The 14,239-nt window shown below is 41.9% G+C and overlaps 1 protein-coding gene across 3 annotated transcripts in view; it reads left to right on the forward strand.

Moving 5' to 3' along the window:
• The first annotated feature begins 701 nt into the window (after positions 1-701).
• LOC112217647 (tumor necrosis factor receptor superfamily member 21) overlaps positions 702-14,239 on the forward strand; it is a 30,248-nt gene continuing 16,710 nt past the window's right edge. Inside the window, exons 1-4 of one of the 3 annotated variants that reach the window (XM_024378082.2) lie at positions 702-1,103; positions 6,058-6,280; positions 7,459-8,122; positions 12,026-12,595. In XM_024378082.2, the coding sequence (XP_024233850.1) occupies positions 6,254-6,280; positions 7,459-8,122; positions 12,026-12,595 (1,261 nt within the window). In that variant the 5' untranslated portion in view covers positions 702-1,103; positions 6,058-6,253. The remainder of the gene's footprint in view (positions 1,104-6,057; positions 6,281-7,458; positions 8,123-12,025; positions 12,596-14,239) is intronic. The other 2 variants (XM_024378081.2, XM_024378080.2) reach the window with 2 other exon arrangements.

The following is a 14,239-nucleotide window of genomic DNA, read 5'->3' on the forward strand; positions in this document are numbered from 1 at the left end:
TGCAAAAACATGCACAAATCCTCTATTACAAAATATCAAGTATGGGTGAAGCCACCATTCAATAGCGGATATTTTTGCTTTTTTTATTCATGATAAAATAGGGTCATTCACATATCCTCTCTGTGTTCCACAATGGACTAATTGTCAATTTGACATTATAAGGAGGCAAACATAGGGAAATTGTATTTGCTTTGGCCTAGTTTAAATATGCCTGGGGATGGCACAACTAAAGCACACTGGACATGGTTAATCCCCTCACCTGTGCCCTAAACTGAAACATATAGACTATTCGTCAACATTTCGATATTGAATTATCTATAATATATGTATAACTCTATCAACATCAAAATGTAACCTCAGTTTTAACCTGTTAGTTATTTTTTTTCCTTGTGTATTTTCAATTAAACGTACCGGAGATATAAAGCCTAGCCTACGTAAATGTTCACCTGTATAGTGTCTACCACTATAATCCCGTCTATGCAATTTCTTCCGTGAAACCGAGTCAACTGCGTTTGGGTAGAAGAGACGAAGTGAGATGGTTTAGTCCTGTTTGTCCACAACATACAGACCGATAAGCAGACCACCTACCTTTCCGCCTTTGGGACAACCACTCCCATCAAAGCGGAGACAATACCATTTAGTCATTATATACAGTATCTCTGGTTTGGGCGAGTTTCGTTGGTGACGTCTGTCGCCAGTGCCCGCCCCGTTCAGTTATCGCCTTGCTTTGCTGCATAGACCGCGCAGGAACCTGGACCAAACGAGGCGGAATTTCAGTTGCTTATCCATCATCGATATGGGAATTATACCATTCTTTCAGAACCAAGCTCTTATCCCATACTATCTGAAGCCAGTCCACTTCGAGACACAGACTATAAAAACTGCCGGTTGAAGGAACACCAGCAGTAGATTGTTATTATTGCCTTAGCCAGTACAGCATTTACAGAATATGTTTCCTGCTGATGCAGGGATGATATACCACCTTGTGCGATGAGAAGTAGCCTAACGTTTTCTCAGAACTGGAGATGGGCATTTTCTAAATTGTCCTAATTGATTTTGGGAAAATGCTCTGGACAATTTTAGTGCTCTGTATGTCTGTGGCGGTAAGTACCAGACACCTTTGTCTTTGGTATCGTTCTTATTATAGGGGTGCTTCCCGGCAGGTTCTCGATTTAAAGAGACCGTTTTTATTTTTGCGTTTGTTCTGTTCTAAACCTATCTGCAATTAGCCAAGTGAAGATATTGTTAACTTTGACTCTTCTATAATTCGTGAATTTTACAGGTACTCTTGTATAATAGACTACAATATCGATTCATTTTTTAAATAAAAAAATATCTATTGTCAGAACAGAATGGTAGGATGGATGAACAATAGCACATAGGCCTATGTGCTATGACACTTGCCCCATGAGAATGACACTACTATTTATCTTATTGCAGGCTACCTGTAAATGTAATTTATTGCTTGTTATTAGCTAACATTATTTAATTGTACACAATTGTATTGTAACATATGTCATCTTAAGTATCCCTGTCCCTGTATTCAAACAGCTTGTATGGGACTATCACCTGTGAGGTCCTATATGTATTACTGGAATCATCCAATACAAAGTCTCATATACTTCAGGCTTTGTTTTTCCAATGCTGGAGAAAAACTTAGGGAAAACAGACGACATTGAAATGCTGTAGTGGATGTTGACCCACCCTGCCTCAATCCAATTTAACACTAATATTTAAGTAATGTTCTCATTTATACATAGATCCATGTATTTTTGTCTAATATTGACACTTCATACAGTGCAGGGCAATATTTATATGAGTGCTCTCAGCCAGAGAGAACATACCATCTAGGAATCTATGCATGTTTTATGACCAATTTTTTAAAGTACTATTTGGCAAAATTCTATCTAGCCAATCTTAGAGATACAGTAGTCCATCATCCACTGTAATCAATTATTGACATTTAACCAGTAAAGGAGACATCCTTATCTTCCAGTATCACCATGGAACAGATATTATAACAAAATTATAATTTTCCATTCTAAAATGTAATTGTGTGTCAGTCCTTTCTGTGGTTTGGGCCCCTCTGTGCATCTCCACTCAGGCGAGGTCCACTGCTTGTTTGTGCTTGTGTTGTTGGCAGTACATTCTGACATTAGCATGAATATTCTTCACTGGCCCATGAAGGAGGCAGCACCACTGGTGTTTGTCAGTGATAAACGAGGCATGACTGCACCAAACACACTCCCTCTTCCTCGCCGTTTAGTTGCATGATGACATGTTGCAACAGGTGCTGGGTTGGTTGTTATCTGGTACTGTCTTATGGGAAGCTCAGTGTTGTCCAACAAACACACACATAGTTACTTTTGCACATAGTTACTTTTGCACAGCCATGCCTTTCATGTAGCCTACAACAGAACAGTTAGACTCTAAGCTGGATTTTAATTTTTTTTTATTTAACCTTTATTTAGCTCTAAAATGGATGTTCTAAACCCGTCAAACTCAACTCTGGACCTCAAAGCTAGTTCCACTGTATTTTTTAATTGTTCACCTGATTTAGACTTGGGACACCAGGTGTGTGCAATTAACCATCAGGTAGAACAGAAAACCAGCAGGCTCCAGACCTCGTAGGGTAAGAGTTGAATACCCCTGTTCCAGATCAGGGTTTCCCTGCAGCAGCACTGCAGTGGCACGGCATAGATGGGCTGGCTGTCCTCTCCTCCCTCTGTCCTCCAGCCAGGGAGGGAGCATCCTGATATCACTCACTAACCTCCTGGAGCTCAGCTCTAAACATATGAGTTGTAATAGCACTAGCCTTGCTATGGCTTTAGTATTAATGATGTTCTATCAACAGATATACTCTATATGTATCCTATACACATTCATCATGTATCAAATGTATTAGATTTAAAGGATACTGCTGTATACAATATCTACAAACCAGATTAGACTATAGTATTTCTCTCCTCTTTTTATCCTGCATGGCAGGTATGAAACGCTAAAGAGGGCTGAGGTAGATTCAGAGTAATGGGTAATTATCAGGGATTCATGGCCACTCACAGGCGGCGTGGTGTGATGGTGGGCAGTCCCTCAGACAGCAGCAGTCTCATGACAGGATGCCAGTGGTGTGTTTTTTTCAAACAGGAAATGCAGTGACAGGAGCCTACTCTCTTATCTGAGCTAGAAGGGAGGGACATTCACCCTCTCGCTCGCTCGCACGCATGCACACATTAATTCACACCCCAAACCGTCAATATCTGTCAGTTTCAGACCACCAAACTAATGTCACTGCAGTGTATCACATGTTGAATATAACCAGTTTCACACTTGTTTTTTTATTGGGTAAACGTGATAAGGCTGGAATTGGAACATTTTGTACCTCATGACATATCATCAAAAGACTGTTGACTGTTGGCTGAAAATAACGTTGTTTGAGTGATGTTGCGCTTAGTTGCACCTTACTTATCTTCAAATGTCCATCGTTCGCCAGGGGTCAATTTGCACATGATGACACGAACAGATAGTTTTTACTAGATATGTTTTTTGGAACTCAGTCAGTGTCTCAACTGCATCTTTCTTTTTCCCTACGCAGTTAAGCCAAAATCACGCTCCCATTGGCTAGCTAGCGTTGTCTCACTCACAGGCGATCTGCGCAGAGACAGTGGCATTCCATGTAAGGATGGAAAGTGTAATTTAACAATTAGCTGCCTACCGTAATGCAGAGCCTATTATTATCATCGTGTTTGGTAACATTTGCCCATGTATTTATTTTCAGAGTTTCAAATGAGTTGTAAAAATGTCTCAGAACTCTGCTGAATTCCCTCAATTAAAGGTAAGCTAAGTTTACCTAGGCTACATAACGTTACTAGCTCCGTATTTGAAGTTATATTATCTTTAGCAGTCTATTATCAGGTAAAAGCATATGCTTATTATTCATAATTTCTCAAATATTTATTAGCTAATCATTCAGTCGAACACGCTATGCTACAGACATTGAATCTGTCTTTGAGCATTAAGGGAAGGTAATGGCTATCTCTGTCCATGACATTATGTTGTTATATTTTTCGATCTTGAAATACAAGGGCAAATGTTATTGATCAGTGACTGAAATTTCACACTAGGGGATATTCACTTCCAGACTTGGAGACTTGGAGAGCGCTCAAAGTGTTGTAGAACCCCTCTCTGAATAACAGGGTGTGGTTTTGGCTTAACTGCGTTAGGAATAAGAAAGGTGCCCATCAACCTAATGTTGAGAGTTAGAATAGTAGAATTGCAGAAAATTAGCTATAAAACTGCAACAACAAACAAATCTAACTAATTTGTTTACTTTTTGTTAATAAAATACTTTTGCTGCTAACAGATCCCTCTGTACATATTAAATCATATTTTTTAATCCCGGTGCTGAGTTAATGTTTGTTAATGTTTTTTATTTATTTTTATTTCACCTTTATTTAACTTAGGGCTGAAATCCCGTTAACGGGATCGACATGACAACAGCCAGTGAATGTTATGGGCGCCAAATTCAAAACTACAGAAATCTCATAATTAAAATTCCTCAAACATACAAGTATTTTATACCATTTTAAAGTAATCTTGTTGTTAATCCCGCCACAGTGTCCAATTTCAAATAGGCTTTACAGCAAAAGCACTACAAACGATTATGTTAGGTCAGAGCCAAGTCACAAAAAAACACAGCCATTTTTTCCAGCCAAAGAGTGGAGTCACAAAAATCAGAAATAGAGATAGAATGAATCACTGACCTTTGATGATCTTCATCAGATGACACTCATAGAACTTCATGTTACACAATACATGTATGTTTTGTTCGGTAAAGTTCCTATTTATATAAAAAAATCTCAGTATACATTGGTGCGTTATGTTCAGTAGTTCCAAAAACATCCGGTGATTTTGCAGAGAGCTACCTCAATTTACAGAAATACACATTATAAATGTTGATGAAAATACAAGTGTAAAATACATGGAAATATAGATAAACTTCTCCTTAATGCAACCTCTGTGTCATAATTCAAAAAAGCTTTACAGAAAAAGCAAACCATGCAATAATCTGAGTACGGCGCTCAGAGACCCAACAAGCCCAAAAGATATCCGCCATATTGTGCAGTCAACAGAAGTCAGAAATAATATTATAAATATTCACTTACCTTTGATGATATTCATCAGAATGCACTCCCAGGAATCCCAGTTCCACAATAAATGTTTGATTTGTTCGATAATGTCCATCATTTATGTCCAAATAGCTACTTTTGTTAGCGCGTTTGGTAAACAAATCAAAACTCACAAAGCGTGTTCACTAGTTGCAGACGAAATGTCAAAAAGTTCCGTTACAGTCCATAGAAACATGTCAAACGATGTATAGAATCAATCTTTAGGATGTTTTTAACATACATCTTCAATAATGTTCCAACCGGAGAATTCCTTTGTCTTCAGAAAAGCGAATGGAACGGGAGCTACCTCTCATGTGAATGTGCGTGACCAACTCGTGGCTGCTGGCAGCTGGCAGACCTCATTCCCCTCTCATTCAGCCCCCCTTCACAGTAGAAGCCTCAAACAAGTTTCTAAAGACGGTTGACATCTAGTGGAAGCCATAGGAAGTGCAAAATGACCAATATCCCACTGTATCTTCAATATGGGCTGAGTTGAAAATCAACCAACCTCAGATTTCCCACTTCCTGGTCTGATTTTTTCTCAGGTTTTTGCCTGCCATATGAGTTGTGTTATACTTACAGACATCATTCAAACAGTTTTAGAAACGTCAGAGTGTTTTCTATCCAAATACACTACTAAGCATATATTAGCAACTGGGACTGAGGAGCGGGCAGTGTACTCTGGGCACCTCTGGGCACCTTATTCATCCAAGCTACTCAACAAGCATATAGTCAATGTGTAGCGGCTAATAGTATGGCTAATACACCCCCCCCCACCCTCCCACCGACTACAAACTCAGGGATGTTGATTCAATTCTAAAGTCTGTTTTGCTGTGGTTCAGTTTAGGACATCAGGCATGTGGGAAAACTGCTAATCTCTATTCATGTTCAGCAGAGTTTGGTCTCACTCCCCCTCCCCTCAAAATTGTGAAAGGGTCCCGCCAGGTCCCCGGCCCTCACATCAGCGAGAACAACATGTGCTTCTGAGCCAAACGGGGAGCAGCAGCGGAGGAGGCTGGTATTTTATTGTCCCGCTCCTGATGAGATTGCTCTGAGAATATTAATACCTCCCACCCCACATCTCTGAGATGAATCAGGGCGCTCCTGTTTCTCTGGTAGGTCTACTGCAGTATGTAAACCATTAAAAACACTGGATTTGACAACAACTTTTAACAGGGCTCTGCATGTTCAGAAAGTGATGATGAAGCTCTCCTTTCTTTCCCTGTATATCGGTGGTTATAGCCTCAAACATCATATTTCTGTGGCGAATTGGCACACTGGACCAAAAAGTTAGATCAACAGAGTCACTTCCCATCCAGCCCCACATTTAAGAGAGGAAATAGAACATGTGGTCTGCCATTAGAAGGGATTTTATGTAGGATCTGCATAGGGCTAGACTGGATGTAAATTCAGTGAAAGAAGTGGAGGGCTGTTGTGGATGCGGATGGCATTTCACTGCCATGGAACACATTCAAGCCATAATCACTTCAGAATGGAAGCGTTTACTAGTGCTGAAAGAATGCCTGTCAGTGAAAGTCAAACAGAAGGACATCACACATCAACAGAACATTGGGTACTGTGTGTTTTCACCAGATGTTATCTTGATGAAATTCCTCATTGTGCTGTTTAGAACATCAGCCAAGTTGTGGTAGCAGTTATTTGAATGAATTTTCAAGTGCTCGCTACTGAGAATATGAAATATTTTTGTGTTCCTTGGATGGATTGCCTTAACATAAATATTTAACATTTTTGAAAATAACTAAATACAACCATGCCGTGTTAAAACATATACTAATATATATTTAGTTTCTTTATAGAGAACTTGAATAAGTTATTTCAATTAGTTTATTGGATCTATTAAAGGTTGTAGCAACAACACCGGAAAAAATTAACAATCTTCTAGTACTTATGGAATTATATTTATTGATGACATAATAGACTTCTCCATTCCATGATGATGTCACTGTTAGAGCATGCCCCCTGGCCATGGCCTAGCTTCTGTCATATTACAGTATGTGGGGAAGCCAGTACGGTAGGTGGCTAAGCACTCGGTGTGAGATTGTGTCCTGTAATGTTGACTCAATGCCCTTGTTTGTGACTCACTGTCCTTTAACTATTGCCAGTTTGGTGGTTTCTAGGGGTGACTTTGCCTGAGCTGTGGTTGTTTTCACACGTCAATTTATTTGGTAAATCAGCTGAGTCTCTAACAGCGACTCTTATGTGTTTTTGTCTTGTCTGCAGTACATTGTCTAAGCCCAACACTGTCTCTGTTGTCGTTTCTTTCTGTTCTCAGCTACTGTACAGTGTAGTTGGTGAGGCCTCCAGCCAGCCTCTGACACCCAGCCGAGGCACTGAGACAGAGGCCCTGTCTGCCCGCCACTACTACCACACAGACCCCAGCACAGGCATTCAGCTGGTCTGTGACAAGTGCCCCGCGGGCACCTTTGTTTCCAGACACTGTACCCAGACCAGTGTGAGGGATTGCAGCCGCTGTGACGAGGGCACATTCACTCACGGAGAGAACGGGATTCAGCATTGCCACCGCTGCATGAGGCCCTGCCTCGCCCCCCTCATTGAAAAGGTCCCCTGCACGGCCACCTCGGACCGGATCTGCACCTGCCCTCCGGACACCTTCACCCAGGGGGACAGCTGCACAGCTCACTCCCTGTGCCCTGTGGGCTCAGGGGTTAAGAAGAGGGGCAATGATGTGGAGGATGTGCGCTGTAAGGCATGCGCACGGGGGAGTTTCTCTGATATGGCCTCCAGTGTGTTGAGGTGCAGGACACACACAGACTGCCTGACCCACGGTCTGCCCCTACTGGCGACGGGCACTAGAGAGACAGACAACATCTGTGGACCTGCTTCTCCCACCTCCCCCACCCTCTTGCGACCTGCACAGTCTGCCTTCGTCCAGGAGTCCTCCTCTTCCTCCTCCTCATCTGGCCCAGTACGTAAAGGTAAGGGGCAGTGGACCAGACTCCCTCAACTACTTTACATCTGTTGCTCCCCCACCAAGGTTATTTTGTTTTTCATTTCAGTATCGCCCTAGATATGCCCTCAGGGGATTGTAATTATCATGTAGAAACTCTAGAGGTAACCCAAACTGTAGAACAGACTTGTGTTCCTAAAATACCTGTCCCCAGATGGCTATTATTCTCCCCTATTTGGTCTGGCATGTCAAACATTGGTCCGGCTATCAGGTACTGTACTGTAGTGATACGGTGACATGTTTGGTCTTGTCACAGACAACACTGCTTTGGTGGAAAACATGTTGTTGTTTCCATACCTTTCCCAGACTACTCACTTCCTTGTTCTCACTCTGGTCCGTAAAAGGTCATGTCTGTACATTTTTTTTGTAATTGCTTGTAGAGGGGAAAGGTGAGTAACGTGGGTAAACGGTTGCCCTTTTACTTAAATACATCACATGTATAGGAAGACAAGGGGAAGCCATTGGGGCTCAAGAGAGAGAAAGATTCCTTTGTAGGGGCTGTTGTTATTTCTTTCCAATTTGTCTCCCTGCTAACAGGTCATATTGACAATGATCAAAAAGGATGCTCATCTGAAACAGATAAAAGCATTCAAGTCAAAGGTTCCTATTTTTTTTTTATACGAACCACATATTCTGCTGTCTATATGCAGAGAAGGGAATTCTCAGAAAATGTGAAATACTTTTGTCTCCTATAAATTATATAAATAAATAAAAAGATGGTCAGAGAAGATACTACACATTCCCGGAAACGCTACAAGTAGTCACTCGCTGATGATGTTACCTTGGCAACATAGTTCTCAGAGACTGATTAACTATTTAGTTGGTGACAGTATTACCTCCACACCCGACTCATGACCGCAGTAAAATACTATATGACAGTTGCGCAGTGGTGATCCCCCCTATGCACTCTGGACATGCATTAGTAGTACCCAGCTCACTGTGGCGGCATGTAGCATAGTGGTTAGCGCGTTGGACTAGTAACCGAAAGGTTGCAAAATCGATTCCCCCAAAATAATATAAAGAATATGTCGTTCTGAACAAGTTAACCCACTGTTCTTAGGCCGTCATTGAAAATAAGAATTTGTTATTCATTGTTATTCAATCATCAGGTCGCTCTATTGTCTCTCGAACCACTGTGACATCAATTAAAGCACAGTATGTGATTTTAAAACTCACCACTGTAATTGATCAATTTGAAGAAAGAAGTTCAACAACAAGTTGAAACTCAGTGGAAAACATGGTTGTTGTGGATGTTGTTTCAAAGAATAAACGGAACCAAATGGACAGCGCTTTCTAAGGTGATGATTCATTAAAAACACCCATATGCATATTAGAGTTTATGCGTAGTCCAAGCCCGACCCCAAAAAACGGAATTAAAATAATGATTGTGCCAGTATACAATACATAACCTATCGCATAAAACACATGCCAGAAAAACATTTTAAAAATATATATACAGATTTAAGATGTATTTGGTACATAATTGGTCTAGCCTAAATTAAACAAATGCAGATTTTAGTGAATTTGTATTTGATTTTGAATAGCATAGTAATAGGTCGTTTTTTTATATTTTCATAATTAATAGGCAGACACATTACCTTTAGCTACAGAATATCTCACCACCGTAAATTTCCATCTCTTCCCCTCTCTCCTTCATTATTTTCACCAGCGCGCAGAGAGAAAGGCTGTCAACAGTTTAATGAAATATGTTTCGTTGTGAAAACATGTTACTATCGATGTTCCCGAACAGATTTCACTTGGTTTCCCAAATTAAGCACTGGTTAGCTGCAGGAACTGGGTTGGAGAGCCCATGGCATACAGAGTTTGGGCGGAATATCCCCTGTCGCGCAGCGAAATGACCGGAGTAGCCTACTGATGAGTGAAAAACAACAGCGTGTGCAGCCTGAGGCAAGAAACAGAGCGCAAGCTTTTTCCTCTAAAGTAATCAATAGTCTATAGTCTCTTCATGCAGCCCATATATTTTTTTGATTTAGGCATTCAACGGTTCAACGGTTTGTATCATTGACAACTGACGTTGCCAAATAATTGTAAATCTATCATATAGGACGTTTCAAATTATCACTTTAACTAGGCAAATTCTTAATTTCAATGACGGTTTAGGAACAGTGGGTTAACTGCCTTGTTCAGGGGCAGAACGACACATGTTTGTCACCTTGTCAGCTCGGGGATTCGTTCTTGCAACCTTAGGTTACTAGTCCAACACTCTAACCACTATGGTACCTGCCGCAACCTCCTACTCAACATAGCTCCGGAATGGCAAAAATATCCTTTCTATTTTATTCAGCTGAGTTCAATATATCCTGCCTAAAATAAGTAATGGACTTATTGTGATGGTGTATATTATACTTTTTTAAATGCATATGTTCCAAAGGCGCTCATCAGCGGCTTGTATGCGTGGAGGCCTGGAGATGCTAAACGTGTTTATGTTAATTAACAATCAGTTACTGTGAGATAGGCAGTCTTTTGCATGACAATAACCGGCAAACAAAATGTCATGAATGCCACAGCCCCTCGCAGGACTTTACAAGTCTTTTTTTTAATCGGCTACTGCTTTTGTCCACAGTTTCCTCCCAGTTTCGTCTGCAGTATTTCACGATGTCAACCACCCATAGAGGAGCATCAATTCCACTGCTATTTGTCTTGTGTGTAGATTCATAGCCTTTCACTTGGTTAACTTGCCCCCTCATTCAGTGAGAATGGCTGAGGGGTGTTCCAGTCCCACATGTACTACAGAGATTCCCATGCCTCAGTCTCAATGGGATGGGATAGGGAAGAGGCTTTTGCACAAGAACCACCACGACATGACAGTGTGTCCCCATGCAGTGAAGAACTGAAAGCATTGCAGTTGAGATGAATATGCCAATAACACAGCTTACTTCTGGATTACCTGTACACTGTTAATAGGATCCCAAGGATTACCAATGATCCGGGTGCCAATCCCAAAAGCATCCCCCAATATGATGCCATTATGAAATTCTAATCTAATCTGTTGAGTACTATAGTAGACAAGGGTATTCCAGTTCAGGGTTAGTGAGTTTTTACAGTATTGATTCAGGTTCAGTGGAAATAAACACATCTCCCCTATTGATTGGCTGTTTTTGTTTCTACAGTAGCCTATAAAGGCAGTGTAAGTTTGACATTTGGGCCTGCTCTTTTGTTATGGGGCAACAGTAATATCCAGTTCAATCTCAATGGACTAACGGCATCATGAATGTGTTTAGGCATATATCGTTGACTTCTTTTCAACTCAAAATCTCATTTATTTCCTGCTGAGACTGGAGCTGTAATTGAATTTACTCCAGCTTTAGTAGAACACAATATGAATTTTGTATTTTTATTTAACTAGGCAAAATCAGTTAAGAACACATTCTTATTTATAATGACAGCCTACCATGGAACAGTGGGTTAACTGCCTTGTTCGGGGGTAGAACGACAGATTTTTACCTTGTCAGATCAGGGATTTGATCCAGCAACCTTTCGGTGACTTACCTAATGCTCTAACCACTAGGCTACCTGCTATCATTTGGCTAGCTAAAGTTAGTTACTTGCTGCTCCAATGTGGTAGCTGTAGAAGGAGCAAGCTAGTGCTCTTCTCGTGTCAGATTAGTTGGGGCTTGGCCAAGGCGGGGACCTTCCCTTCCACAGCTGTCCAGCAGATTGCCTGTGGGATTAAAGTTTGACAATTTCTCCCTTCTGTGTTGTTGTAGTCTGGATTTAGCCCATCTTTGGACTGAATTTAATTATCTTTCTCTGCATCTCCCTCCCCCTTTGTCTCTCTCGCTTTTTCTCCCTCTCCTCCCTCATTCTCTCTTTTCATTTCTATTTGTGTTTGTGTGGCTCTGTGGGTTAGACAACTTCAGACTGACAGCAGGTGCTGAGGACTTAGAGCTCTTACTGAGTGCCACAGGGATTCTACCCAGCCATGGCCAGGATCCCCCCCCAGCAGGCTCCTCCGAAGCCAGCCCCGAAGACAATGGAGAGATCCTGAACCTAGCCGCTACGCCTGAAGCCCAGGACTCCACACGGACTCTACCACACCACAAATACTCTGTTCCCAGTGATAACCACCGCACCCACCTGGCGGCCAACAACCGGGCCATGGATGGCATGGAGGATGGAGCTGGTGTGGGAGTGGGCAGATGGGTGCAGAGCTCAGGGTACAGGCCCACGCGGAGGGGCTCCCCCAGACCCAGCACTCATACGCACTTTGACATCAATGAGCACCTGCCCTGGATGATCGTTCTGTTGCTGCTGCTGGTGCTGGTGGTGATCGTGGTGTGCAGCGTGAAGAGGAGCTCCAGAGTTCTGAAGAAGGGTCCAGTCCAGGACCCCAGCAGCATCATTGAGAAGGCAATCCAGAAGAAGACATGCCCCCCGACACAGACCAAGGAGAAGTGGATCTACTACTCCAACGGACAGGGTGAGTGGGCGCTTTATTTTACCTCTCAAAGGTTTATAGAAAGAAATGCAACTTTGGTGATAAGTCTTTTTCTATGTAGCTGCATACTTTATAAAGACAGAAAAAATCAAACAGAAAAACATATATTTTTGGTACAAAGAGATATTTGCGAGACTCTCAGCCGAAAAGAACGAACATCTGTTGATCTGTTGTAGCACCAGTGGGGGAATCTAAATCCAATTCTTTCTGCGCCAGAGAATACTACACATAGCAGGACAGTAATGGCAGTTACACAAGCAAGGGCATGGTCTGCAACAAGCGGTAACTGCCACCTCACTCTCCTCACACGTATCTCCTCTTTCTCTACCTCTCTCCCATCCTCTTTTGTCTCACTTTCTTTTTCTACTTCCCTCTTTACCCCCTCTCCTCACGCCTTACTCTCTTCCTCTTTTCATTCTCTCTCTGTCTCCCTGATGTGTCTGGTTGTGTGTAACCATGGGAGCCGGGGTGGCAGCATGGGGCTGATCAGTTAAAGTAGTGAAACCACAGCACTGCAGCAGGCAGGCAGGAGGAAGAGCGCCGGCTGCCACAGCCTGATGTCAGCCTCAGATATCCATCCGCTTGTAAGCGAGAGACAGGGAGAGCTCCAACCCAGTGCAGTTCAGTTCAAACCAGATTTTTCCAGTTCTCTGTGGTTGGAGAGAAGCTCAACTTTATCATTGCACAGACACATGCCACCCTGGAGAGGGTGAAGGGAGGGCTGGAGAGGCCTCTGCTTTCAGATATATGTCCCACTGGGCACACCATGTCATTTCAACGTGGTGTGTTGGGTAATATTTGGTTGAGACATTAATCAATGAGATTACAACCTATATTCCCCCCACTCAGAAAGACAGCCAAAAGTTAGTTGAATTTCTAATGTATTATCATTTCTATGCTTTCAACCATCTAAAATTACAAACAAATTCCAATGGAAAAATAATGTCGGATTTTGGTTTAGTTGTCACCCAAATGTCTGTCAATGTGCTTTCAACCATTTAAAAACACAGCAAAGTTCAAATGGATATACAATGTCAGATATTTTGTTATTATATATCTATTATCACTGTGCTTCATAATAGCAGAACCAAATGGCCTGAATTGCAGTTGAGATCACGTTAAAGTACATGGTGCAAGTGACCAATGTTGTTTGAGATTCTGCACAGATTATTATAGCAATTGTGAAGATCTCCACAAACCTATGATGACCTATGTATGCTATCTTGAACATGCATGCTTTATATGGTTACAGAAAAATAAATGTATAGTAACAGTAACTTCAAAATGTGGCCATGGATGTGTTACTCATTTTAAGGTTGAATGTTAGTTTGTTAGATAGCCTTAAGTTTAGGCTATTTACTGTATTACAAAAGTAATATTGAATTGTGTTTGGTTGACAACGCAACCATCGAGAGCATCCTGACTGGTTGTATCACCGACTAATATGGCAACTGCACCACCCTTGACCAGAAGGCCCTACCGAGGGGTGGTGCGGACGGCCCAGCGCATCCCTGGGGGTGAGCTCCCAGCCATCTAGGACATACATGCCAGGCGAGGCCTTGATCCTTCATCTTGCGGCCCTTTCCTCATTACCGAAACACAAATGTCTCACCGCCCCTTCAAAAT

This window comes from Oncorhynchus tshawytscha, linkage group LG18 (genome assembly GCF_018296145.1).
Source record: "Oncorhynchus tshawytscha isolate Ot180627B linkage group LG18, Otsh_v2.0, whole genome shotgun sequence".
NCBI classification, from domain to species: Eukaryota; Metazoa; Chordata; class Actinopteri; order Salmoniformes; family Salmonidae; genus Oncorhynchus; species Oncorhynchus tshawytscha.